This window comes from Protopterus annectens, chromosome 15.part0 (genome assembly GCF_019279795.1).
Source record: "Protopterus annectens isolate FY-2018-M chromosome 15.part0, PAN1.0, whole genome shotgun sequence".
In the NCBI taxonomy this organism is placed as follows: Eukaryota; Metazoa; Chordata; order Ceratodontiformes; family Protopteridae; genus Protopterus; species Protopterus annectens.
This window is the reverse complement of record NC_056749.1, coordinates 741180799-741205447: the sequence shown is the minus strand read 5'-3', so window position 1 is coordinate 741205447 and position 24649 is coordinate 741180799. Positions and strand designations below refer to the sequence as shown.

Here is a 24649-nt window from a genome sequence, read left to right as displayed (position 1 = left end):
CAGACTGCTTCGGTGCCATTTGAGGAGTCTAGGAACAGACTCTCTTGTCGGCTCTGGGGGTGAGAGTTGAACCGATGTGTCAGTTCCGACCTTTCCCCTCGGAGCTTCGGCACGGATGAGCTTGGCTCCTTCCTCTGGGTTGGAACCCACTGTGTCTGTGCCGGGGCCTTCCTCCTCCCCTAAAGTGCCGCTTTCTGCCCCTACATCACAGATCCCTGTAAAGCGTCGAGACCCAGAACCTCAGGTAGCCCCATTGGATGACCCATGTTCTACTGAGACCTCACTGGAAGCCCCCCCACTGATGAGATTCCCAAGAAGAAGCTTTGCAAGAGGAGGCATTTGGACTCCCCGCAGGAGTCTATTACATCAGATACCGATTTAGAGGAGTCAGAAGAGTCCCCACGGTCCCCCTCGGAGGATATCTCCTTTTCTAATATCCTTGAAGTCCTTAAGCAGGGGGGTGACTGGCAGTCCGTTAGCCCTACTGATGATGAATCAGTGCTCCTGAAGGCCTTTGGGTCGCAACCCTCCACCTCCTGGGTGACTCTGCCCTTCGATGAACTAATGGAATTGGTGGCTTGAAGGGCATGGGAGTCTCCTGATACTATGGAACCTGTCCCTCGGAGGCCCAACAAATTTATTACGTACCCCCAAGATAAAATGTTCCTCGCCAAGTGAGTGCCGGTTGATGCCATGGTGGTGGCAGCGGCCACCAAGACAGAGATATCTGAAACCTCTTCTACTGTCCGTCCTCCTAATAGAGATTCCAGGACTATGGACTGGTATGGGAAACGCATCTTTAGTTCTGCGACTTTTGCTATGCGATCGCTCAACTACTTGATACATTTTATCCATCTTCAAAGAGCTCTCCTAAAAGAGCTTGGAGATACTCTGCAGGGTAGTACAGATGGAGGTGTCACTGATAAGGTGACAGCCCAGCTTAATACCCTTAATTCCATAGTTAACTCTTCAATGTGGCTCATTTCTTATGCAGCCGATGGTTCGAGTTGGGCAGCGGGTTCAGCAATAGCTCTTCGGAAACATTCCTGGATGCGCTTATGCTCCTTTGCGGAAGCCTTCAAGTCTTCCTTCATTAATACCCCATTTGATGGCTAGTCCCTTTTCGGGCCTAAAGTCAAGGAGACCCTCACTATGTGTGAGCAAGATGGAAAGACTTTATCTGCCGTAGGAGTCTGTTTTTCCACCCCTACTAGATCGTACCCCAAAGGGAAAAAGGGTGGAAAAATGTGGTTCCAGATGTCCCAAGGGCACCGCCCAGGCGGCAGAGGGTGTCCGCAAAACCAGCGCAACAGGGATCAGTTCTTTGGCAAGCCCTAGCAGCGCTCCTGAAAGGAGGCGGACTGTCCTACTCTGGAGGCAGCCAGGGGTTACTTGTCTTTGTATCCAGATGCCTGGCTAGATATTACAAAAGATTCTTTGGTACAAAGCATTGTTACCAGAGATTACATCACCCCATTCTCAGAACCATCACCCGTTCAAAGGAAAATCCCAGACGTTCCACCCAGTCTCAGGGATCAAGCAGTCATAGAAATTCAAAGGCTGCAGGAAAAGTCATCCAGCCAGTCCCAGCAGACCAAATAGGATCCAGAACCAAATAGGATCTTTTTAGTTTCAAAGAAAACAGGGGACTGGAGGCCCATCTTGGACCTCAGCAGACTCATAGGTTCATACTAGGCTACATCTGCCCTAGGGCATTTATAAGCCTAGCCAGAGTATGTTTGGCTTTTGCCACCCATTTTAAATAAATTTTGCTATGCCCTTTTTCGAGGTTAGTATACTGTACCTCTGTCTAACAGTGACACAGAAGTGATACCCGGGGTAAACCTACGATCTCCCATCCACTCAAGAGTCCTCTTGAAGAGAGTCAATGAGGGACTCTGCCTAACCTGGACTGGGATTTTATTCCAGAGTGAAGGGAGCCTCTGGGTTATGAATCTGTCCCTCCAGCATGTCCTATTTATTTCAGAGCTGAGGTTCAAGTCTCTCAAGCGCGTAGCTCGATGGGATTTGGATTTTTTGAGGTGCAGCATGTCCCTTAATTCCGGGTTGGACATGGCTTTATACGTCAGGCACAGATCGCCGCTGAGCAGGCGGTATGCCACTGAGTAGAGCTGGAGTTTCTTTAACCGGGCAGCATATGGCATCTGTTTGAGCCCTTTGATCCTCTTGGTGAGGTACTTTTGGGGTCTTTCCAGTTGCTGCAGGTGTTTGGTAAGGTACATCCCAAAAGGGGCATTGTACTCTATTATGGGCCTGATGAGGGATGAGTAAAGAGGCACGATGACCTCCCCTGATCTAGATGTGAATCCCTTCATGATTAGGTGGGCTATATAAAATGTTTTTCTAACCACTTTGGCCATGTGGTTGTCAAATGAGAGATTGCTATCAACTTGGGTCCCCAGGTCCCTAATTACTTCTTCTGTACTTAATGGATTACCACCTATGTGGTAATTTGTGGGCACTTTGTTTTTGCCAAAGGGGATGACTATACACTTTTTGGCATTTAGCTTGAGGCCATTGCTCTGGCACCAGTTGTCTGTTTCTGAGGCCCTTTTGGAGGATGCTTGTGTCGGCTGGAGAGTTGATTATGGCATCCAGTTTGCAGTCATCTGCGAACTTGGTCAGACACAGTCCTTCCATGTTGGCCTGTACCTCCGAGAAATATATACCGAAGAAGAGAGGTCCCAGGACTGAGCCTTGTGGGATGCCACTTGTAAGTGGTTTGGAGTCTGACATGGCTCCAGCAATTCTAACCATGTGGGTTCTGTCCTTGAGCCAGTTTGCAACCCATCTAGTGACATAGGGGTTTATATTTAAGCTGGTGAGCTTATCTATAATGCCCGAGTGGGGTATTGTATCGAAGGCTTTTGCAAGGTCCAGGTAGGCTGTGTTGACCACCTTCCCTTTGTCAATGGCCTTGGTGACGGTTTCAAAGAAGTCGACCAGGTTTAAGAGGCAGGATCTGCCCTTAACAAAGCCGACCTGTGTAGGATCCAGTGTCTGTAGGTCCCCAATATCTTTATTTATGAGGTCCATGATGATCCTTTCCATAGCTTTGCAGACCAAGCTGGTCAGGCTTATGGGGCGATGGTTTCCAGGGTCCATTGAGGCACCACCTTTGTGGAGAGGGACCACTGTTGCTGTACGCCACTCTTTGGGTACATATCCTGTAGTAAGGCTGAGATTGAACAGTAGTTTTATGTTTGGGTTCAGCTCTTCTTGGATTTCATGTAGGATGCAGACCGGGACACCGTCTGGTCCCATTGATGCTGTGTTTTTTGCTTTGGAGAGGGTGGCTCTTACCTGAGCATCTGAGATGTCAGGGGGGCAGAACTCTGCTGGGATAGATATTTGCCCTTTTGGTGGGGAGGGGGGAGAAGTTTGCGCTGAACCTGTCAGCTAAGATGTTGGCATTGTCTGTGGGTTCGGTGTATTTTTTGTCATTTTGGATCAATTCTGAGCATATCTGGGAATTCCCACCCAGGTTCCTAACATAACTAAAGAAAGCCTTGTGATTATCCTTAGTGTACTGTGCAATTTTTCTCTCGAAGCTGGCCTTAGACGATTTTATGAGTGCCCGTAGTTTTTTGCTAATACTGATCAGAGATGCCTTCCCTTTTTGGGATTTTGCTCTATCATGTAGTAGCTTCCTTCTATTGTATAGTTTGTTTATGGCTGGGGTCCACCAGACAGGATGTCTGCCTTTGGAGGATTGGGTCTTGGTTTTATTTGGGATTGCATGATCCATGCATTCCTGAAGGTGTTCATAGAATGCATTTATAAAGGATTCTGCAGTCTGGGCCATATTTTCCACAGGCCCGGGGGCTTTGAAGGCTTCCACCTCGGTTTTGAGGAGTGTGAAATTTGCTTTAGAAAAGTTTTTCACTGTGGTTTTCTGGGCAGGGGGTGGGGTCGGGATGTGAATATCCAGTTGGATTAGTTTATGGTCTGATCTTACCAGTGAGGGATACACTTCTGGTCTGGAGCATAGAGTCCCCATGTTGGTGATGATCAGGTCCAGTATGTTTTCCCCTCTTGTGGGAGTGGTAACAAGTTGTTCCATTGCATTTGAGTTTATGAATTCTAGGAACCTTTGGGCTAGGGTGTTGGAGCTGGAGTAATGCTCCCAGTCTATGTTTGGGTAGTTGAAGTCGCCCAATATAATGGTGTTTGGAGAGACCTTCATATTTTCCAGTGTTCTCAGGAAGGCCGAGTGGGGTTCCTGGGTTTGGGAGGGTGGTCTGTAGCAGGCTATAAACTGGAAGGCACTGTTATTTGCACATGGATAGTCTCTGATGCTTTGTGCTGTGCCACCAACCTGGAGGTGTGGGTATCTTTGAATATTCATACTCCCCCTCCTTTTGTAGTTCGGTCCAAGTTATGGGGCCGAAAAGCATGGTATGAGGTATAACCTGGTAGTGCTGGGGTGCTCTCGGGAGCCCTGAACCAGGTTTCTGTTACTGCACAGATATCGATGTTCTCCATGCTAAGGAGAGTTTTGAGTGCGTGTATCTTGAGGTTTAGACTTCTGGCGTTGAGTAGCATTACTCTTAGTTTCTTATCCCTTGTGATACCTATGGAGGTGGGTTTGTCTTTTGAGCCTTGCCTAAAAAAGGCACTATGGTGGTAGCAAGAGCCATTGCCAATATCCGAAAGCCCAGGGGTGACAGGTGCAAGTCGTCCTTCGCGAAGCATCGTGGCTTGTCGAGCATATCATCCCAGGCTGACAGGCATTGGATCCCCTTTGAATGACATCAATACTTAAACCAATTGTTGAAATTGATCATCTTGTCTTCATATTGTGGCATCATTTTTGGAGAGGGTAAGATGCTACTCAATGTCAGGGTCATACCAGCCTGGGCTACATGCTCAGAGAGCTCCTCTATGTCTCTTTTCATGTAGTCCATGGAGGTACGTCTCAGGTCATTCACACCAGCATGGACAATGACTGAGTCATATTTGTACTTGCCTTGGAGTGACCTGAGTGCTTGTGTTATGTGGTGGATCCTAGCGCCCGACAGGCTACTCACCGTGACCTTCTCCTTGTTCAGCCTGGTGAGCGGGACGTCAATGTGCCTGACGATAGAGTCACCTATTACAAGTGTATCAGGTGTATTGTTTAGCCTTAAGGGCTGTGACTGTTCGGCACGCTGGCTTTGTGAGATATGTGTTGCACGTGTTTTGTTTTGGGGTAGCGGTTGCTTGGGTGTCTGCTTTGGAGGTCTCTGCTGCTTAGGCAGATCTTTATTTAGAGCCTCCGTGTATGTTTTTGTGTGATTTTGTGTTTGGTTTGCTGTCATGGTAGGTCTATGTGAGACTGGAATTGTAGTGTGTGTGGTTTCCTTCTCCTCCTGACTGGTTATGCCAGTACTGAGTTGAGAGACCTTAGCCTCCAGTTTGGCTATATGGTTGCATCTCTCACATGTGTTGGAATTTGTTGGGAGGAGGAGAGGGTTGTCTGTGTACATGAGGCAGTTGTAACATTGCCTCAAGATTCCCTGATTCACCAGCTGGACCAGAGAGGAGATTGACAACTGACCTTTGGACATGCTAGAATAGTATTGGGAATTCCTTTATAATTGAAAACAAGGGCCAATGGGGAACAAGGTACTCAAGGGGAGTTTGTGAGGGTGTAGTGCTTTTAATTTTTTAGTGCTGACTTTTATATAATTGCTTAGTGAGCAAGTGCCAGGTAACTAAGTGCAATGTATTACAGGTAACTTAAATGCAAAAACGACAAACAGTAACTTTCTTTCAAGTGAAACAAGGAAATAAGTACAGTAAGCAATGCAGATATCACTAGGGATCCACAGAAGCACTGAAAAGCCACATTTTAGGTGGAATTAGCATTCTAGGGAAATAACAAGCAAACAAACAACAAGCATACAAACAAAGCTAGATTCAGCAGGCCTGGATCTAGTCTGCTACAGCAAACAAGGTGTACCAATTTCAGTAAGAAACAGTTCAAATATGCAGGCACTATAAACCTTTAACCAGAAATTCCCAGCTCAGAACAGCAGAGTCCAGCCTCTCCTCCCACAAGAGTGCAGACCACAGACCTTCTTAATGTAAAATAACTGGCCTGAAGCCCAAGTGCTTAAACCAGAACTAATACACTTTTAGAATAACAGACACTGAGCTCTCAATCAGCAGTTCCCAACTTAGAAAGATGTAAGCTACCTGTCCTGCCACCACAGTGCATGCCACAAACCTTCCTAATGTAAAACAACTGGTCTGAAGCCCAAGTGCTTAATCCAAAAGACTTAGAATGATAGCTACACTTTAATCAAGTTACTACCAAGCAGTAATAAATACAATTGAATACTTTAAAGAATGCCTGGATTAGTGCTCAAGTTATACAAACAAAGCTAGATTCAGCAGGCCTGGATCTAGTCTATGCTACAGCAAACAAGGTGTACCAATTTCAGTAAGAAGCAGTTCAGTATGCATGCACTATAAGCCTTTAACCAGAAATTCCCAGCTCAGAAGGCTGAGTCCAGCCTCTCCTCCCACAAGAGTGCAGACCACGAACCCTCTTAATGTAAAATAACTGGCCTGAAAGCCCAAGTGCTTAAACCAGAATTAATACACTTTTAGAATAACAGACACTGAGCCCTCAATCAGCAGTTCCCAACTTAGAAGGATGTAAGCTACCTGTTCTGCCACTACAGTGCAGACCACAAACAACTGGTCTGAAGCCCAAGTGTTTAAACTAAAAGGCTTAGAATGAGTCACACCAAGCAGTAATAAATACAATTGAGTACTTTTAAGATGACGCAAAAGCAAAATAAAGTAGGAAGAAACACAAATACAGTAAAAGCAGATATTTTTTTTTTCAGAAAAGTAGCAAAAGCAGTAGTAAAAACAATTCTCATGCAGTGCAAGCTGGCACACTTGAGTATGTAGCAATATTAGTCCACACACAATTTGAAAAAAATGTAATTAAATTAAAAAGGACTAAAAGCAAGTGCAGAAAGGGTTTATTAGGTAGAATGCGGTAAAGAGATGGGACTGGGGGAGTGTCCTAGATCAAATCTACAGTGGGGCGGGCACTGCAAAAGCCACCAAATTTAAACTACAACCAAGAACAGGGAGGGGGGGGACCAGTTTCAACACAGATGTGAGGAATGTGCAAACTCAATACCTTCGTAAAGAAGGAGAAGTTCTGGATGGTCACGCTTCAATCAGTTCTTCCATTTCTAGGAACAGGCAATTGGATGTGCTCTGTAGATCTCAAGGATGCGTACTGTCATATCAAAATGGCCAGAACATCCAGAGATCACTTGCATTTCCGGCTGGGAGCCGGTCACTGCCAGTTCCGAGCACTGCCCTTTGGTCTCACAACAGCCCCCAGAGTGTTTACCAAATGCATGGCAGTGGTTACAGCTCACCTGAGGTGTCTAGGATTCCGAGTGTTTCCGTATCTGGACGACTGGCTCCTTACCGCCACCTCCAGGCATCAACTAATTCTATCCAGGGATCACACTCTGTCTGTGCTCTCCGTTAGGAATAACTATAAATTTTGACAAGTCTGCATTGTCACCATCGCAGCATATCTACTTTATCAGAGCAGACTTGGACACCATCAGCGCCATGGTAAAATTGCCACTGGACAGAATAGTCACTCTTCGAAAATGGTATCAGACATTCTGACGAGGAAAAAAGAACCATCCTCTCAAGTGTTGAAACTGCTAGGCATCATGGCAGCAACGCTCATTGCAGTTCCTCCGGGGCATATGTACATGAGAATACTTCAATGGTTGCTCTTCAGCCAGTGGTCTTACCAACATCTTCCGATGTCCTTCTTGATAATGATTACAGAATCTTGCAGAAAGGATCTTCTTTGGTGGTTGACCCGCAATCAGGTAACAGTAGGTCGCCCATTTGTTCTTCCCCCGCCATCAGCCATGGTGACCACAGAAGCTTCTCTGATAGGGTGGGAGGGGTTTTTTTTCAGGGAAGAACAGCCCAAGGCACCTGGTCAGAGACGGGTCACAGTTGCACATCAATGTCCTGGAGTTGAGAGCTGTGCTTTTGGTGTTGCAGTACTTCCACGACTCTCTACCTCTAGGGACGATTGTGATCCAGACCGACAACATGTTTGGGGGGAACCAAGTCTTACCCTTATGTCGAGAGGCCTTGAGAATTTGGCAGTGGGCTGTATCCACTGGGTGCTTTCTGACAGCAAAGCACATCCCGGGGAAGTCCAACGTGATCGCAGACAAACTGAGCAGAGACATTCTGATGCTGCACGAATGGTCCCTCAAAGACGAGGTTGTGGAGATGATTTTCCACAGATGGGGCCAGCCTTGCTGCGACCTGTTTGCATCCCCTGTGAATGCCAAATGCAGAAGCTACTTTGCCCTGTATTTCCCACCAGGGGACAACCTTCATTCTTACACTTCCACCCGCCTTCCCCCTCCAGGTTTCTCGAAGAACGAGTAAGACTTGTGGCCTGGTGGGTCTTGTTCTAGGTTTTTTACTCCAGCTGGAGTGCCTTTTATGTGTCATTATGTTTTGACATGCTGGGATCAGCAAACTAGATCTGAGGTGAGACAGAGCATCACGGGATAGCGACTTGGCCTCGAGCTACTCTTGAGCTTGTGAAAGCGGCCGACTTGGAGCCGATGGATCGCCTCCGAACCCATGTGTAAGAATTAAGGTGAGATGAACAACTCGCATGGAACGTTATGGTAAGTACATAACGTCTTTTTTCATTGACCAAGGCCGTCAACTCTCTGAATCAACTTTGGGCACCCAGGACCTCTTCAAATTGTTTCAGATAATTACACAGTCATGTGGTACTTCTACAAGTGGGGAGGGGGGTCCAAGTCATATCTCCTTTGCAGTCTAGCCACGTTATTTTGGGATGTAGCTTCACACCGCAGTCTCTGTACAGGCATCCTTCATTCCTTCAGAGCAGTATTTTACGGCAGACCCTCACATGTGCAAACTAAACAGGGGATCTTCCAAGATTTAATTTGTCTGTAGTGAGTTCATCTAGTAGGCCTAATTGCCTCCTGTCTAAACAGCTGTCAAGATTCTATTCCAGTACTCCATGCAAGAAGGCCTGGAAGACAGATGCCCTTTCTTTTTTTTTTTTTCGTTTACTTTGACAGGAATGTTGTTTGCTTTACCACCATTCCCTTTAATACACAGGGGACTTCTGAAGAGTCAGAAGGGATCCCCCAACATTGTTTGGTGACTCCTTTTCTGGCTCAGGCAACAGTGGTTCCCCCCTTTGAAATTGCCAGGGGCAATTATCATAGACTTCCTCACAAAATAGATCTGCTCACAAAAGATCAGGTGTGTTTGATAAAACCCCAGTCAACTTCAACTGACTGCCTGGATAATAGGGTTTTAATTTCCTTTAGGCACCTGTTTGTTGAGGATGTGCAGCAGATACTAATGGAGGCAAGAAAGCCTGCTACTAGAAAATCAAATGGAAGTGGTTTTCTAGTTGGTGCCAACAGCATAATCGGCATCCATTCATGTCTAGTTGTTCTCTGTAATTACAATATTTCTTAAGTTACTTTCCTGTGACCTTTCTCACTCCTCCATCAAGGTTCATTTATTGACCATTTCAGCATGTCTTCCCATGGATCCTCCTCTTTCAAGGACTTATGTCAAAATATTTTTGAAAGGGGTTTAAGTTGAGAGACCTACAGGAAAACTAGTGTACCCTTCTTGACATCCTAATTTTGTGTTAGAGAAGCTAACACTTGCTCCATTTGAACCAGCTCATCTGGCTGACTTGAGTTTCTAAGCATGGAAAACAGTTTTATTGCTTACTCTGACCTCTGCAAGAAAAGTATCTGAGTTGCAGGCTCTTATGGCGAGTGAACACTATCTCATTTTCCACAGAGACAGGGTTTCTTTGAGAACTAGTCTGCCTTTATGCCTAAAAGTGTTTCCCAAGTTTACTTTAAGCCAAGCTGTTCACCCCCCCCATTTTCTTTACTTTAACCCAAACTGTTCACCCCCCCCCCATTTTTTTTACTGATCTTAAAAAAAAGAGGGAGAAAAGATACTCTATACATTGAGTGTCCACTGATAACTCTGGTACTATTTCAGATCTGTTCTGTCTTGTGAAGGTAAGAAGGGACAGCCTCTGTCAGTACAGACCGTTTCCAAATGGCTTTCTAAGGCTTCACCACAACAAAATTTTTCCAAGCAGGATCAAGGCCCACTCAACCATAGATGAAGCCAAGGCTCTGGTATTTTGAAAAGATTAAATTCTAGAAGTGTTCTTGAAGCTGTAACTTGGTTCTCTGTACATACTTGTACAGGCCACTATAAGGTTAATTTCTCCTCTAGGTATAGATCAGGCTTTGCAAGTGCCATTCTCCAGGGGCTCCTGGACTTTTCTCCTTCTGCCTCCCAAATGTAAGTTAGGGTAATCCTACCCATATAGTTAAGGTTACTAAAGCAGTGATCAGTATGATGAACCTAGCACAGTTGTGTAAGTAGACTTAGAATAACAGCAGATGTTTGAAGGATCACTGCTGCAGTAACAGCTGCCTGCCTCCATCACCTTTATTTTTTGGTGTGTTGTGTATGCCAGTGTCTCGTTATTTTTTTTTTTTTTTGGTTTTCCTAGCATTGTTCTTTCAGGGCTGAGCCCCCATCTTGCCCTCTTTTGGCAGGAAAGCTCTGTAAGGCTCAGCACCCAAACTTTTATCTTTTAGTCAGCTCAGCTTGAGCTGCCTGCCTGACAATTAGGGCAAGTGTAAGGTGCCCTGAAGCTTTGGAAGCTGGAGGGCCGTTATGTCCTTGGCAGGCTGTAATCCATATAGCTAAGGCTACTGCAGCATCTACTGTTATGGTAAGTTTACTGACACAACGGTACTGTCTGTCTGCCATTTAAAACAGTACTTTTGTGTCAGTACAGACACAACTGTACTGCCTGAATTGATGGTTCCTTCTTTTTCTTCATCATACCCACCCTCCTTCACCCATCCTTAGTTCTGTAGGGCCTGGAAGGTTATAGTTGTTATGTTAACCCTGTTGTTGTTAAGCAGTATAAGCTATGCTGCACCTTTGCATAGCTTATGGAGATCTGGAGAAGAGTGCTGACTCCCACAGTATTATGGGTAAGGGGGGGTCCTGGTAGTCTGGGACAGTTTTAGTTACCTGGCTAAGTCCTGCTGGTCTTTAATCCTTAGATGATGAATGTAGAATTGCCAATAAAGTTTTATGTTTATGGTTGGTATGTAACTTTCATTTACAAGCAGAATGTGCCATTTGGTATATCCTAATAAAGATGGTTTTACTGAGTAGTCTGATGCCATTCAGCTGTATTAATGCCTTTTTTTTTTGTCTCCTTCCCTGTCCTTTTCAGAAGCTGCTGGAACATCTTGTGTGAGACATCATCATGGGGAATACAGCCAGTGACAGAGCACCTGGTGATCGGCATGGTGGCAAGTCTCAGCGGGGTGATGGAACCATCAGTCAGGCAATGAAAGAGCAGGAGCCTAACAAAGGTATGACGGACAGTACTGATGACCCCAACATTTTCAACATGGTCACGCAAGAGTCCAAGGTAGGTGTTTGTCTGGACCTGTTAACTCTGCAGTTTTATGTTGCTACTTGTACTACCTCTTTGGAGGCTGTCTGCTTACTTTTTTAGATGTTATGTGATCCTATCTCGCCTACATTCTGACTGATGGGTTCGGAGCCGATCCCTCGGCCTCCTCTGCACGCACGCTTGCCAAAGAAAGAGCTCTCTCTCTATTGGAGCTCAGTCCCCAGATCTCGCTTGCCGCTAACCTGCGAAAGACGTGTCGAGCTGCTGGCTGAGCTTTTTGCCTCAAAAAGCTGTTTTAACGCTATTCTGAAGACTTTTGGTGTGTGATTGGGTTGTTTTTGGTTTTCTTCCCCCAGGGCCTTCTTCCTCAGTCACAACCCTTAACTTACATATAGAGCAAAGGGCTAAACTTTTTTGTAGCTCTGTTTGTTCTTACAGGGTTTTCAAGTTCCTTGTCATTTTTTCTTTTTTAGCTATACTGTAGTCATCAGTAAGTCCTTACAGGAGTCATGCAGCGTATGTGTCTTTTTAAGCCTTGGCATCTCTCCCTTCTCCGGCTAAAAAGAAAAGGCGGCCGTTCCGCCAGTCCGCCGGATCCGACCGCTAAGAGACATAGCAGGCCTCTCTCCTCTGACTCGAGACCGAGGCCGAGTCGAACGGTCTGCCTGCCTGCCCACCAGTATCGACTCCTCTGGCTTGAGCCGATGGCTGGGTAGAGAGGCGGAGGGTCACCGTCGGCTCCACTGGGTCCACCTCGGCACGGATGGAATCTGCTGTGTATTTCCTTCGGCGCCCGAGTCATTGAGAGTCCGAGCCGGGCCCCCTTCCCTAGTTTGGGGGGGCCGAGAGGAGATTCTCTAACCCCTGCTCTGTCGGCTCGCTCGTCAGGATGAGATTCTGCAGTTGGCTTCGAGCCGATGACCCTGGCCCACCATTGCCATTCCTCCTCCGACTGCTTCGCCTCCGTGAGCAGGTGCTGCTGGAGCCGGTGGAGTCCGAGTTTTGGTACTTCTTGGCTGGACGGGGGGGGGTGATGTTTGGGACCCCTATGCTTTCGTTTCCGCCCTCTCTCGGTGCCGCGGGGGACTTCCATTAAGCCATCACGGCTCCCTCGGGACGGACACTCCCCAGACTGGGGGGGGTCCGCTTCATGATGAGGAGGTGTGCCAGCCAAGTCCTCTTCGGTCATCTCTCTCCGCGGCACCTTGTTCCCTGTCCGTAAGTCAGCGAGCCCCGGGCCTGAGGTTACCCCCCCATTGGGGGTTCTCCTCCGACTCCCCGTCTCTATTACATCAGACACTGATCTCAAACAACGAGGCGGCTGGATATTCAGCCCTCCGCCTCCTGGGTGTCTCCGCCCTTGGCCAGCTTCTGGATTTAGTTTGTCGGCATGGGAGGGAACAGATACCGCCGAAGAAGTCCCTCTTCGTCCAAATAAAGATTCCTCTCGGGGTAACCTCCCTAGCAGCCAGCCCAGTCATTTCCTATGCGTCAAAGGGGGCGAGTGAGCGGCACAGGCGGCGCGTGAGGCTCGGAGACAGACAAGCCTGGCTCCTGTCAGTTTGGAGGAGGAGAGGCCTTCCTCTCTTCCTTCGGCCCTTTGTTTGGACCCAAGGTTAAAGACACTTACTACCTGTGAGCAGAGGGAAAAACTTTTTTTATCTGCCCGTGGTGCCCTATTCCTTTTCAGGGAGACGCCCCCCCAGGCGGCAGGGGCCCCCCGCCTGGAGACCTTGAGTCGAGTCCTTTCTGCTCTTCAGCCTCCCACACGCCATGAGGGATTGCCACCACCCAGTCAAAGGAAATGGCAGCCATGCAGAGCGTCATCCAACCGTCCAGGATGTTTGGATGTGCTCCATAGACCTCAAGGGCGCTATTATCACATACCAATACATCAAGCCACCATCTCCCTGGGTATTACCCTGGATTACTACGGAAATATGCAAAGGGACCTTCGGCTGGACATGGCTGTAGCTACCAACCGCTTCTTGGTAGACCCACATAAATTGAGCAGGACAATTCTCTCTCTCACGAGTGGTCTCTAAACGATGGGGGCCTTGGGTGCTGCGACCTATTTGCAACCCCAAAGTTATTCAAAAAGCTTCTCATTGGGGGGTCCTCAATGATACTTGCCCCACCCCATCAGAAGCATGCGGTGGCACGATCCGGTGGACTTTGGACCCTATCGGACTTGCTAATCCATCAGTCGGGACATGGCATCCACACTAGACCGGAAGTTGTTCACATTTTATCTTTCGCCCCAAAAAGTCCAACTAGCTGCTATCTCTAAATTCCACGAATCCCAGCAGACTATGCAAAACTTTCATTAAAAAAAGGCGCGAGCAAAGACCCCCCAATTTTTCTTAGTTGCAATTACTTCTGCAAGAAGAAGTTTCAACTTCAAGCCCTGTCTATTAAGCCACCGTTGATTTTGATTTTCCACATAGTATATCACTTAGGCTAACAGAGCTATGGCTACTTCTATAGCTTTTCATTCCAAGTTTCAATATATCGGATTTGTGCTGGCTACTTGGTCCAATCCCCACTTTTTTTCCTTCACACTACAAATTGGATGTCTAATCTAAGGCTCAATTGGTTCCACGGTTTCCAGGAGTGTTCAGTTCAGTGAGCCACTTAGGATTCAGGTTCAGGGGCTAGGGGACATCAGACGTCAGAAGGGGTCCCAGAGAGGAGGCGAGAGATCATAACATTTTAGTTATGTCACAGTAATAGGATCACAGATCATGGGATCCATCTCTCTCCATTCCTTCCTCCCACCCTCCTTCCCTGCCTTGAGAGAAGAGATTGAGGAGGTTTTTTTTGTTTATTTTCATCTGTATGATGTTTGTTATATATGTTATATAAGCAGTGGTGCATGTGCATGTGGCGGACAACTAGTGGGGGACTGGTAGTGGTGCATCCTGGGATATAGTAAGCTCAGCCAATAGAGAGATCATCTTTGGCATAAAAACTTCGCTGGAGCCGAGGAGTCGACGGCAACCGGGATCGAGATGGATAGGCTGTCAGGATGGCAAAACATCAGTTTTTGGGGTTACAGGGAAACCATTGAGATATTTTTGGAGTTCCAGAATGAGAAACCAGGCTTTTGGTTAGTACAAGGGACATCTCACTTTAGCACTTTAGTTAGGGGGGAATTCATAGACATACAAACGACTTTCTCGGCTTCTTGTGTAGGAACTGTGGAGATTCAATTGAAATTTGAAATGTATGTAGTTTTGTGTGTCTGTAGAGTTTTTTATAACTACTGCTATTAATCATACACCAACGGATAGTAACAGTTATGTCCACAACTTGAACAAACCACAAAAATTGTACCATTAAAGCCCAAAAAGTGCCAACATTAAATATACACCAAACGCAGCACTAAAAGAGGCAAGAAGTACCGGAAGAAATATTCCACAAGTCGAATTTTTGCTACTGTTTTAACTGCTTTTTTTTTGCTAAGCTTGTTTCCTGCCTTTCCTGTAACTAGTCTAGTCCAGATACAGATTTGCTGTATCAAGGACTGTTTTGTAAGTTTCTAAGCCCTCCCATACATTTCTGTGTTGGAGGGAAGCCTTCTACCTTATCAGTGAGAGTGGTAAGCACTAGGTAGCCTACCTACAGTTTCTGGCTCAAAAATTCTAGTTTACTGGCCGTTTGGGCAGTTTTTCCATCCCTTTCAACTTTCCTGGTTTAAAAGCCCAGGTTTGCGTTTGCCACATATCCAGCTTTGGCATCCTGCAGTCTACAAAAGCAACTGGAAGGAGAGATACTGTATGCACTTTAATTTTGATTTTTTTTCATAATTTACTGCTCTTTGCCTTGTTTTTGTCATTTTTAATTGATCTGCATTTATTTAAACTGTATTTGCTTTAATATTGCTGCACTCAAGTGTGCTAGCTTGTAGTGCATTTAAGTGTTTTTGCTACTGTTTTAACTGCTTTTCTGCAGAAAAAAAAAGTTCTAAGCTTGTTTCCTGCCTTTCCTGTAACTAGTCTAGTCCAGATACAAACTTGCTGTATCCAGGACTGTTTTGTAAGTTTCTGTGCCTTGCCAGACCTTTCTGTTTTGGAGGGAAGCCCTCTAGCTTATCAACCACAAGAGGCGTGGTTTCTGGCCCAGAAATTGCAGTTTATTGGCCGTTTGGGCAGTTTTTCCATCTCTTCAACTTTCTGGTTTAAAAGCCCGTGTTTTCATGGGTTTGCGCTTGTTTAAACACCGCGGATCCCGTTTTGGCATCGTGCAGACTACAAAAGTAACAAGAAGGAGAAGAGATGCTTCTTAAGTGCCTCCATTTTGATTTTTTTCATAATTTACTACTCCTTGCACTTGTTTTTTGTCGTTTTTTAATTTATCTGCATTTAAACAGTAATTGCCTTAATATTGCTACACACTCTCAAGTGTCCTAGCTTGTACTGCATTTAAAGGGTTTTTGCTACTCTTCTAACTGCTTTTCTGCAAAAAAAAAAAAAAAAAAAAAAAAAAAAAAGTTCTAAGCTTGTTTCCCGTCTTTCTTGTAACTAGTTTAGTCCAGATATAGATTTGCTGTATCCAGGACTGTTTTGTAAGTTTCTGAGCCCCCAGACCTTTCTGTGTTGGAGGGAAGCCTTCTAGCTTATCAGTGGGAGTGGTAAGCACTAGGAAGCCTTCTAGCTTATCAGTGGGAGTGGTAAGCACTAGGAAGCCTTCTAGCTTATCAGTGGGAGTGGTAAGCACTAGGTAGCCTATCTACCACAAGAGAAGTGGTTTCTGGTCCAGAAATTGTAGTTTATTGGTTGTTTGGGCATTTTTTCCCATCCCTTTCAACTTTCTGGATTAAAAGCCAGTGTTTGTGCACCATGCAGTGGCACTTAGCTGAGGTAAACTATTACCGGTGCCAGAAAGTTTGCTCTTCAATTTTCCCCTTAGAACGAGCTTGTTCTTTTACTTCTTGCACTTCAATTAGCTTAATTGGCTAGCACTTTAACAGTCTTTTGTAGCATTTATTGTAGGTGCTGTCAACACTAGCTGTTCCTACGCAGCAACAGCACCAGTACTTATTAGTTATGACCACCCCTCCTGGTATGATTGTAGGGCAATTTCCTGTGCTTTCTCCTGCTAACCTGGTGCACTTGGGCATTCCGATACAGTGTTTCAACTGTCTGATGTACACAGACAACCCTCTCCTCTTACCTCCCAACACTCATACCTGTGAGAGATGCACTTATATCACCAAAATGGAAGCAGTTCAGGCTCCAACCAAGACTGGACTAGCTGGTCAAGAGAAGGTCAACACCTGCAACTCACTACATAGAACACACAGCCCTCCAAAGCACCAACCAACACAACCCACACACAAAAACCAAAACCATCCACCCACCTTTGTGGAGGCTCTCAATAACAATTTACCCAAACAGAGACCCCCGAGACTAAAACTCACTCAACCACCACAACCCAACACCAACCCCAGAACACATAGCTCACCACCACAGTGTGCCCCTCAACCCAAGCTCTTAAGGCAAAACACTTTGCCCAATGTACTAATCATAGGAGGCTCAATTGTGAGGCACACTGGTGTCCCACTCACTAGGTTGAACAAGGAGAAGGTGACAGTCAGTTGTCCATCAGGTGCCAGCAAATGCCACATAACACATGCACTCACGTCACTCTACAACAAGTACAAATATGACTCCGTTATTGTCCATGTGGTTGTGAATGACCTGAGATGTACCTCCCTGGACTACATGAAAAGAGATGTGATGGAACTCTCAGATTATGTGTCCTAGGCAGGTATGATCCTAGCCCTGAGCAGTATTCTACAGTCACCCAGAATCATACCACAGTAAGAGCAGAAAATTATTGACTTCAATTGGCTGAGTTTCTGGTGTCATTCTAAAGGGGTCCAGTATCTGTCTTGTCTACCTGGGACAACATGATCGACAGACCTCTATGCTTTCCAGAGGCGGCCTGCATCTGTCACCGCTGGGATTCCGGGTACTGGCTAAGGCTCTTGTCACCCCTATAGTGCCTTTTTTAGGCAGTGTTCCAAAGATCAAAATTCCACTGTAACAGCTACAAACAAATGCAATCTGAGGGTCATGCTGCTCATTGCTAGAAGTCTAAATCTTAAGATGCACTCGCTCGTAGCTCTCCTCAAAATGGAGAATGTCGACATCTGTGCTGTAACTGAGACCTGGTTTAGAGAGGTAGAAAGCACCCCTGCACTCCCAAGGTACAACTCATTCCATGCCTTTCGGCCCCAGAAGGAGGCTGAAAGCTCCAAAGGTAGTGGTCTCTCCATATTCTTAAAGAATACACACACCTCTAGACTGGTAGCCCAGCATAATGCATCCGAGATACTTCAGGTACAACTAACACTGGGTAAGACGGCAATACAAGTCATAGCCTGCTACAGAACCCCAAACATGTCCCTAGACTCAACTCACATGCCAACTTCCTATGCACCCTGGAATCTGTCATTGTCCATCCCAATACTGTCATACTGGGTGACTTCAACTACCCTTCCTTCAACTGGGAAAATTATTAAAGTACCAATGTAGAGGCCTGACGCTTTCTGGAATTTACCAATTCCAATGCTCTGGACCAGCTTGTTCTGACACTCACTAGAGGAAGCAACATCCTCGATTTGGTTATTACCAACATGGGAGACCATTGCTCTACATCTATAGTCAGTTCCTCCCTGGTTAAATCTGACCACAAACTGATCACCATGGAAATCTCCAGATCACCTACACCCCCTGCTAAGGTGACTACCCTGAAATACTTCTCTAAAGCCGACTTTGGGGCTCCTAAAAGCAGAGGTGGCTAACTTCTCTGCACCCATGCCAATGGAAAATAGCCAAATCATACACCAATGCACTGTATGAGCATGTACACAAATGCTTGGACCTTGCCATACCAAATAGAACTAAGACACTCTCCTCCAAAAAAAAGGAAGCCAATCTGGTGGTCCCCAGCCATCAATAAACTCTACAACAGAAGGAAGTAACTGTTGCAGAAAAAAATGAAGTCACAATGGAAAACCTCCCTTGTCAGTCTCAACAAAAAGCTGAGATCCCTTATCAAATCCTCTAAAGCCGGCTATGAAGACAGAATTGCGGCTGACATCAAAAACAACCACAAAGTCTTCGATAGCTATATCAAAAACCTCAAAAATAATACCCAGATTTGCTCTGAGTTATTGCATAATGGCACGTCCTGTACTGAGCCAACAGATATAGCCAACGTACTGGCTGACGGATTCAGTGCCAACTTTACCCCTCCCCCAAGGGCCCTATCACAATACCAGATGAAAGCCTGGTACCCACTATTTCTGCGGCACAGGTAAAAGCTGCATTGTCCAAAGCCATTTATATTCCTGGTTGCGTCCTACATGAGCTACAAAATTAATTAGCACCACATCTGTGTGCCCTGTTCAATCACAGCCTTACCTCAGGCTATGTCCCCAACGATAAACTCACCAAACTAGGCATCAGTCCTTATCACTAGGTGGGTTGCAAATTGGCTTAGACAGGACACACAGAGTGAAAGTTGTGGATTCCAAGTCAGACTGTCGATCATTCACCAGTGAAGTCCCACAGGGCTTGGTCCTGGGCCTCTCCTGTTTGGCATCTACTTCTCAAACGTCCAGGCCAATACAGAAGGACTTTGGCTGACCAAGTTAGTTGATGACTGCAAGCTAGGAGTCATTATCAACTCCCCAAGTGATGCAGACATCCTACAAAAGGGCCTCTCTGAGATCAATGACTGGTGTTGGAACCATGGCCAGAAGCTTAACACCAAAAAATGCGTTCTCATACCCTTTGGAAAGAACTCAGTTCCCATAAATTATCATGTTGATGGGAGCCCACTGAGCACTGAAGGGTCCAAAAGAGATCTGGGCACTCAGGTCGACAGCCACCTCACCTTCGACCACCACATTGCCAGTGTGGTCAGAAAATCCTTCTACTTGACACATCTTATAACCAAAGGTTTTGCATCCAGGAAGAAAGGGGTAATTATCCCTCTCTACTCATACCTCGTTAGACCAGTCATCGAATATAATCCCCTGTTTGGCATGTACCTGACCAGACACCTACAACAGCTGGAGAGGCCACAAAAATACCACACAAAAAGAATTCTAGGCCTTAAAACACATGCCCTACATGGATAGACTCAAGAAACTTCAGCTGTTCTCAGTGTCTTATTGTCTATTGCTCTCTGCTTGACTTACAAAGCCATGCCTGACCCAGCCCTACTTGAAATGCTACACCTAAAAAAATCCCAATCCCCCCACACCACACACTCCAGAGATGACAACCTCATTACCACAATTAACAGAACATGCTGGAGGGACAGGTTAATCTCCCAAAGACTGTCCATACTCTTGGAATAAGCTTTTCCATTCATGTCAAGCAGAGTACCTCACTGCCCTCTTCAAGAGAAATCCTGACGAGTGGATGGGTAACGGAACGTTCACTCCAGGGATCATTCCAGGGATCATTCCAGTTCCACTACTGGATAGGGGCACTGTGAACTAACATCGGGTGGCACAGTGCCTGGGCAATTTTTTTTGGGCTAGGCTTGTAAAGGCTCCAGGGCCATTAGCCTAGTACACAGCTATGAACCTATGAACTTTATTATAAAGGCTTAACTGACTTACCTTATTTTTCATCACAATACTTGTGACTTCTTCAGCAACTATGAACAAATCGTTACACCAACATTTTTATATATACCTTCATCTAATTATAAAAACACACAAATAAATCCTAATTAAACAATTAGCTATTTAAATCAACAACAAAAAACAAAACATATAGCATATATATGGTATGCCATAAATGTAATATAATAAGCCCAACAAACTTCTGCTTAATTTGTAAATCACCAAATTATTAGTTTAAAATACATTAAAAATAATCTTCTACATATTACTAAAAACACTGTAAAAATCTAAAAGGCTGATAACCCCCCACACGCACACGCGCGAGCACACACACACACACACACACACACACACACACACACACACACACACACACACACACTAGTGCCCTCTAGTGTGACCATAAAAATACATAAAAAACTCACAGATATAAATACCAGTAAACATATTAAAATGGTAAACAATACACCTCCTAGCCTAATCAAAACATTAAAATATAAACAATGGATTTAACTCCTTTTCCTATAAAAACTATATGTGTCCTTATTTATCCTACCACCAAACTGATTAAAAGACTGAACCTAGCTAAAAACATGTTGCAGGGAAGGATTATCCAACTTTAATTAAAACTATAAAAATAAGTTAAAATTAAATTTTTAAAAGTCTTACAGCCAAGTCTTACAGCCTTGCTGCCGTTATTTTCAGTAATGGCACTATCGGTATATTATTGTTTAGCCCAGGGTACTCATTGGCTTGTAACATCACTTGCCAATAAGTGTCTCTATATTCAACTTTCTCCTCCCATGGGCCTCCCTTAATGTTCCAAGCTACTGTTTCTAATACAAAAAAGCCTAAATTTAAATTCTTTACATATTAAAGTGTTTGTGTAGGGCATTATTGGGATTAGAAACCGGTATATTACAATAATGTTAATAAATTCTTCTTCTAAGAGTTTTCTCGGTTTTGCCGACATAAAATGCCCCACACATATCACATATGGCTAAGTAAATTAGACCTTTGGGTTCACAATTACTATGTCCATTAGAAAAAATAATTTTGTCTCTACTGGGTATGTATAGAGAGCTTCCATTAAAAAAGGCACACTGTTTGCATGTACCACACTTAGAGGTTCCTACCTTTTTGTTCACATTTGTGCCCTATCTTTCTTCTCAAGAATATCCTTAATGCTTCTGTTCTTCTTGTTAAAGAAACACATAGGACCTTTAAATAGGTTTTCCACATCAGAAAAACTACAAAATAAATTCTAATATTTTCTAATAATTGTGGTGCCCTTGTGAGTGTCTTGAAAGAAATTGGTAATGAAAGCACTCTTATAACCTCGCTGAGTTTCTTTTAACTCACCATTCATTTCTTTATTATTTAGAGCGATGTCCTTTCTCCCTAATAACGGGAAAAACATTTATGCCCTACCACACTTTACTTCGTGGATGACTTCTTCAATAAGATTAAGTGGGTACTTCCTTTCAATAAACATGTTTTTAATAATTTCACACTCTTTTAGGAAATTGCCCTCATCTGAAGTCATCCTGGAAGCACTAGTAAACTGTCCTTTCCCTATACTCCCCTTCTGATTGTATGGCTGAATACTCGTAAAATATAAGTAAGAGTTGGAGAAGGTGTTCTTTCAGAAAATTGTAGATTTAAACCTATATTCTCTCTCAAGCTTATGGATAGTCGCATGCAAATAATTAATATTGTCCATTTCTTTATTGTGAGTAAAATTTTAAAAATCTGTAGTTTTATTTATATATTCTATAAATTTCTCTAATTTTTGTTCATTGTTATTCCAAAATTTAATTATATCAAGAAAACGTTTATAAAAGCGCCATAAGGTGAACTAAAAATAAATTTCTTCCATATACATAAAATAATATTCGTGTAGCTTGGTGCACAACTTGCATTCATAGCAATGCCACTAACTTGTTTATAAAACTCCCCTTCAAATGGAATAAAATTATTCTTTTAAACCATTTCCATTAGGACTAAAATAACTTTGAACTCGTTTGTAGTGAAAGTCCCCTTTTCAGAAATAGCCTCTTCAAACCACTCTAGTCCCATTTTAAATGGGGTTCTAGAGAAAAGATCTAAAATATCAACCGTAACGAGCAACATACATGGGTGAAATAAGTGATTATCCACTTCCTTACGAAATTCCCAAGAATCCTTTAAAACGCATGTGTTGTATGTATCTAATTTCTTTAATTTTTTGTCTAAGTACATTGCCAAAGAGTGAGTCTTGGATCCACCTACTGCAACAATAGGTCTTGTAGGCAGAGCCACAGCATGTTTATGGGTCTTGGGAATCCAGAAAATGGATGGTATCAAGGGCTTTTCAGTTTTCAAAAAATTATATTAATCTAAACTAATAGAACCTTCCAACAGTAAGTCATGTAAACCACAATCAGTCTAACTGTAGGCAATATTTATCTTCTTTCTAGATACAGGTTCATATATCGTAGTGTCATTTAAAATAGTCATCATTTTTCCAGTATACAATATATTGTCCATTATAACGGTCCCTCCCCATTTATCCGGTTTCATTATAGGTTCATAGGTAGGTACTAGGCTCATAGGTAGGTACTAGGCTATCTGCCAGAGGGCATTTATAAGCCTAGAGAGAGTGTGTCGGCTTTTGCCACCCCATTGATTGATTAACTGATCCTCTGTCAGGCAGAGCCAATGAAGAGATCCCAGGGGTGTATTTTGTGTTACCCATCCACTCATCAAGGTTTCTCTTGAAGAGTGTTAGTGAGGAACTTTGCCTAATGTAGTTTGTAATTTTGTTCCAAAGCATGGGGAGTCTCCGTAACAGGAATCTATCCCTCCAGCATGTTCTATTTATTGTTGTGGCGAGGTTTAGCTCACTAGAGCACGTGGTGCGGAGTGACTTGGATTTCTTTAGGTGCAGTATGTCCATCAATTCTGAGTTGGACATGGCTTTGTAAGTCAGGCAGAGATCACCTCTGAGTAAGCGATATGCCACTGAGTACAGCCAGAGTTTTTTCAGTCGGGCTGCATAGGACATATGTTTGAGGCCAGTAATCCTCTTGGTGAGGTACTTTTGTGGTCTTTCCAGCTGTTGGAAGTGTCTTGTGAGGTACATCCCAAATGGGCCATTGTACTCTATGATGGGTCTGATGAGTGATGAGTAGAGGGGCACTATAACCTCTAGATGCGAACCCTTTAGTAATTAGATGGGCCACATAGAAGGATTTCCTAACTACTTTGGCAATATGATTGTCAAAGTAGAGATTACTATATTCCTGGGTCCCCAGATCTCTTACCTCTTCTGTGTTAAGGGGGCTGCCACCTATGTGGTAATTCGTGGGTGTTATGTTTTTCCCAAACTGGATGACTATGCATTTTTTGGCATTTAGCTTGAGGCTATGACTTTGACACCAGGTGTCCATCTCAGTAAGGCCCTTCTGGAGGATGTCCGTGTCAGCCGGAGAGTCAATTATGGCTCCCAGTTTGCAGTCATCGGCGAACTCGGTTTGCCATAGTCCTCTTGTGTTTGCCTGTACTTCTGAGAAGTATGTGCCAAACAGTAGGGGTCCCAGGACCGAGCCTTGCAGGACACCCCTTGTGACTGGTTTAGAGTCGGACCTGGAGCCCACTATTCTTACCATGTGAGTTCTGTCTGTAAGCCAGTTGGCAACCCATCTCGTGATGTAGGGGTTTATGTTCAGGCTGGTGAGTTTTTCTGTAATACTGGAGTGGGGAATGGTGTTGAAAGCAAAGCCTTGGCGAGGTCAAGGTAGGCTGTGTGAACCACCTTTCCCTCATCTATGGCCTTAGTGATGGTCTCGAAGAAGTCAACCAGGTGTAGTAGGCATGATCTGCCCTTAACAAAGCCGAACTAGGTCAGGTAAAGTGTTTGGAGGTTCCCAATCTGTTTGTTAATGAGTTCCATGATGATGCGTTCCATAGCCTTGCAGACCCAGCTAGTCAGGCTTATGGGGCGATAGTTCCCAGGGTCAGTTCTGACCCCTCCTTTGTGGAGAGGAATAACCGTTGCTGTGCGCCAGTCTATGGGCACGTAGCCGGTGGAGAGGCTGAGGTTGAACAGCGTGTTTAGGTGGGGGGTTAGTTTGTTCTGTAGTTCTTGCAAGATGCAGCCTGGGACACCATCTGGCCCCATTGATGCTGTGTTTTCGGCTTTTGAAAGGGCTGTTTTCACTTGTGCGTCTGTGATTTCCGGGACACTGCACTTTTCCGGTATTGTTGTGGGCCCCTTTGGGGCTGAGAGGGGGGTGAAGTTTGCACTGAATCTGTCTGTCAGGATGTTGGCAATATCAGTAGGTTCAGTATATTTTGTGCTATTTTGCACTAGTTCAGTGCATATCTGTGAGTTGCCACTTAGATTCTTAACATAGCTATAGAAGGCTTTGTGGTTATCTTTTGAATCCTTGGCTAATTTTCTTTCGAAG

The 24649-nt window shown here is 44.7% G+C and overlaps 1 protein-coding gene across 3 annotated transcripts in view; it reads left to right on the top strand.

Annotated features, from left to right (window-relative positions):
- Positions 1–24649, top strand: part of LOC122790043 (5'-AMP-activated protein kinase subunit beta-2-like) — a 145475-nt gene that overhangs the window by 47369 nt on the left and 73457 nt on the right. For all 3 annotated transcript variants that reach the window (XM_044057604.1, XM_044057606.1, XM_044057605.1), the window contains exon 2: positions 11363–11563. In XM_044057604.1, coding sequence (XP_043913539.1) covers positions 11396–11563 — 168 coding nt within the window. In that variant the 5' untranslated portion in view covers positions 11363–11395. The remainder of the gene's footprint in view (positions 1–11362; positions 11564–24649) is intronic.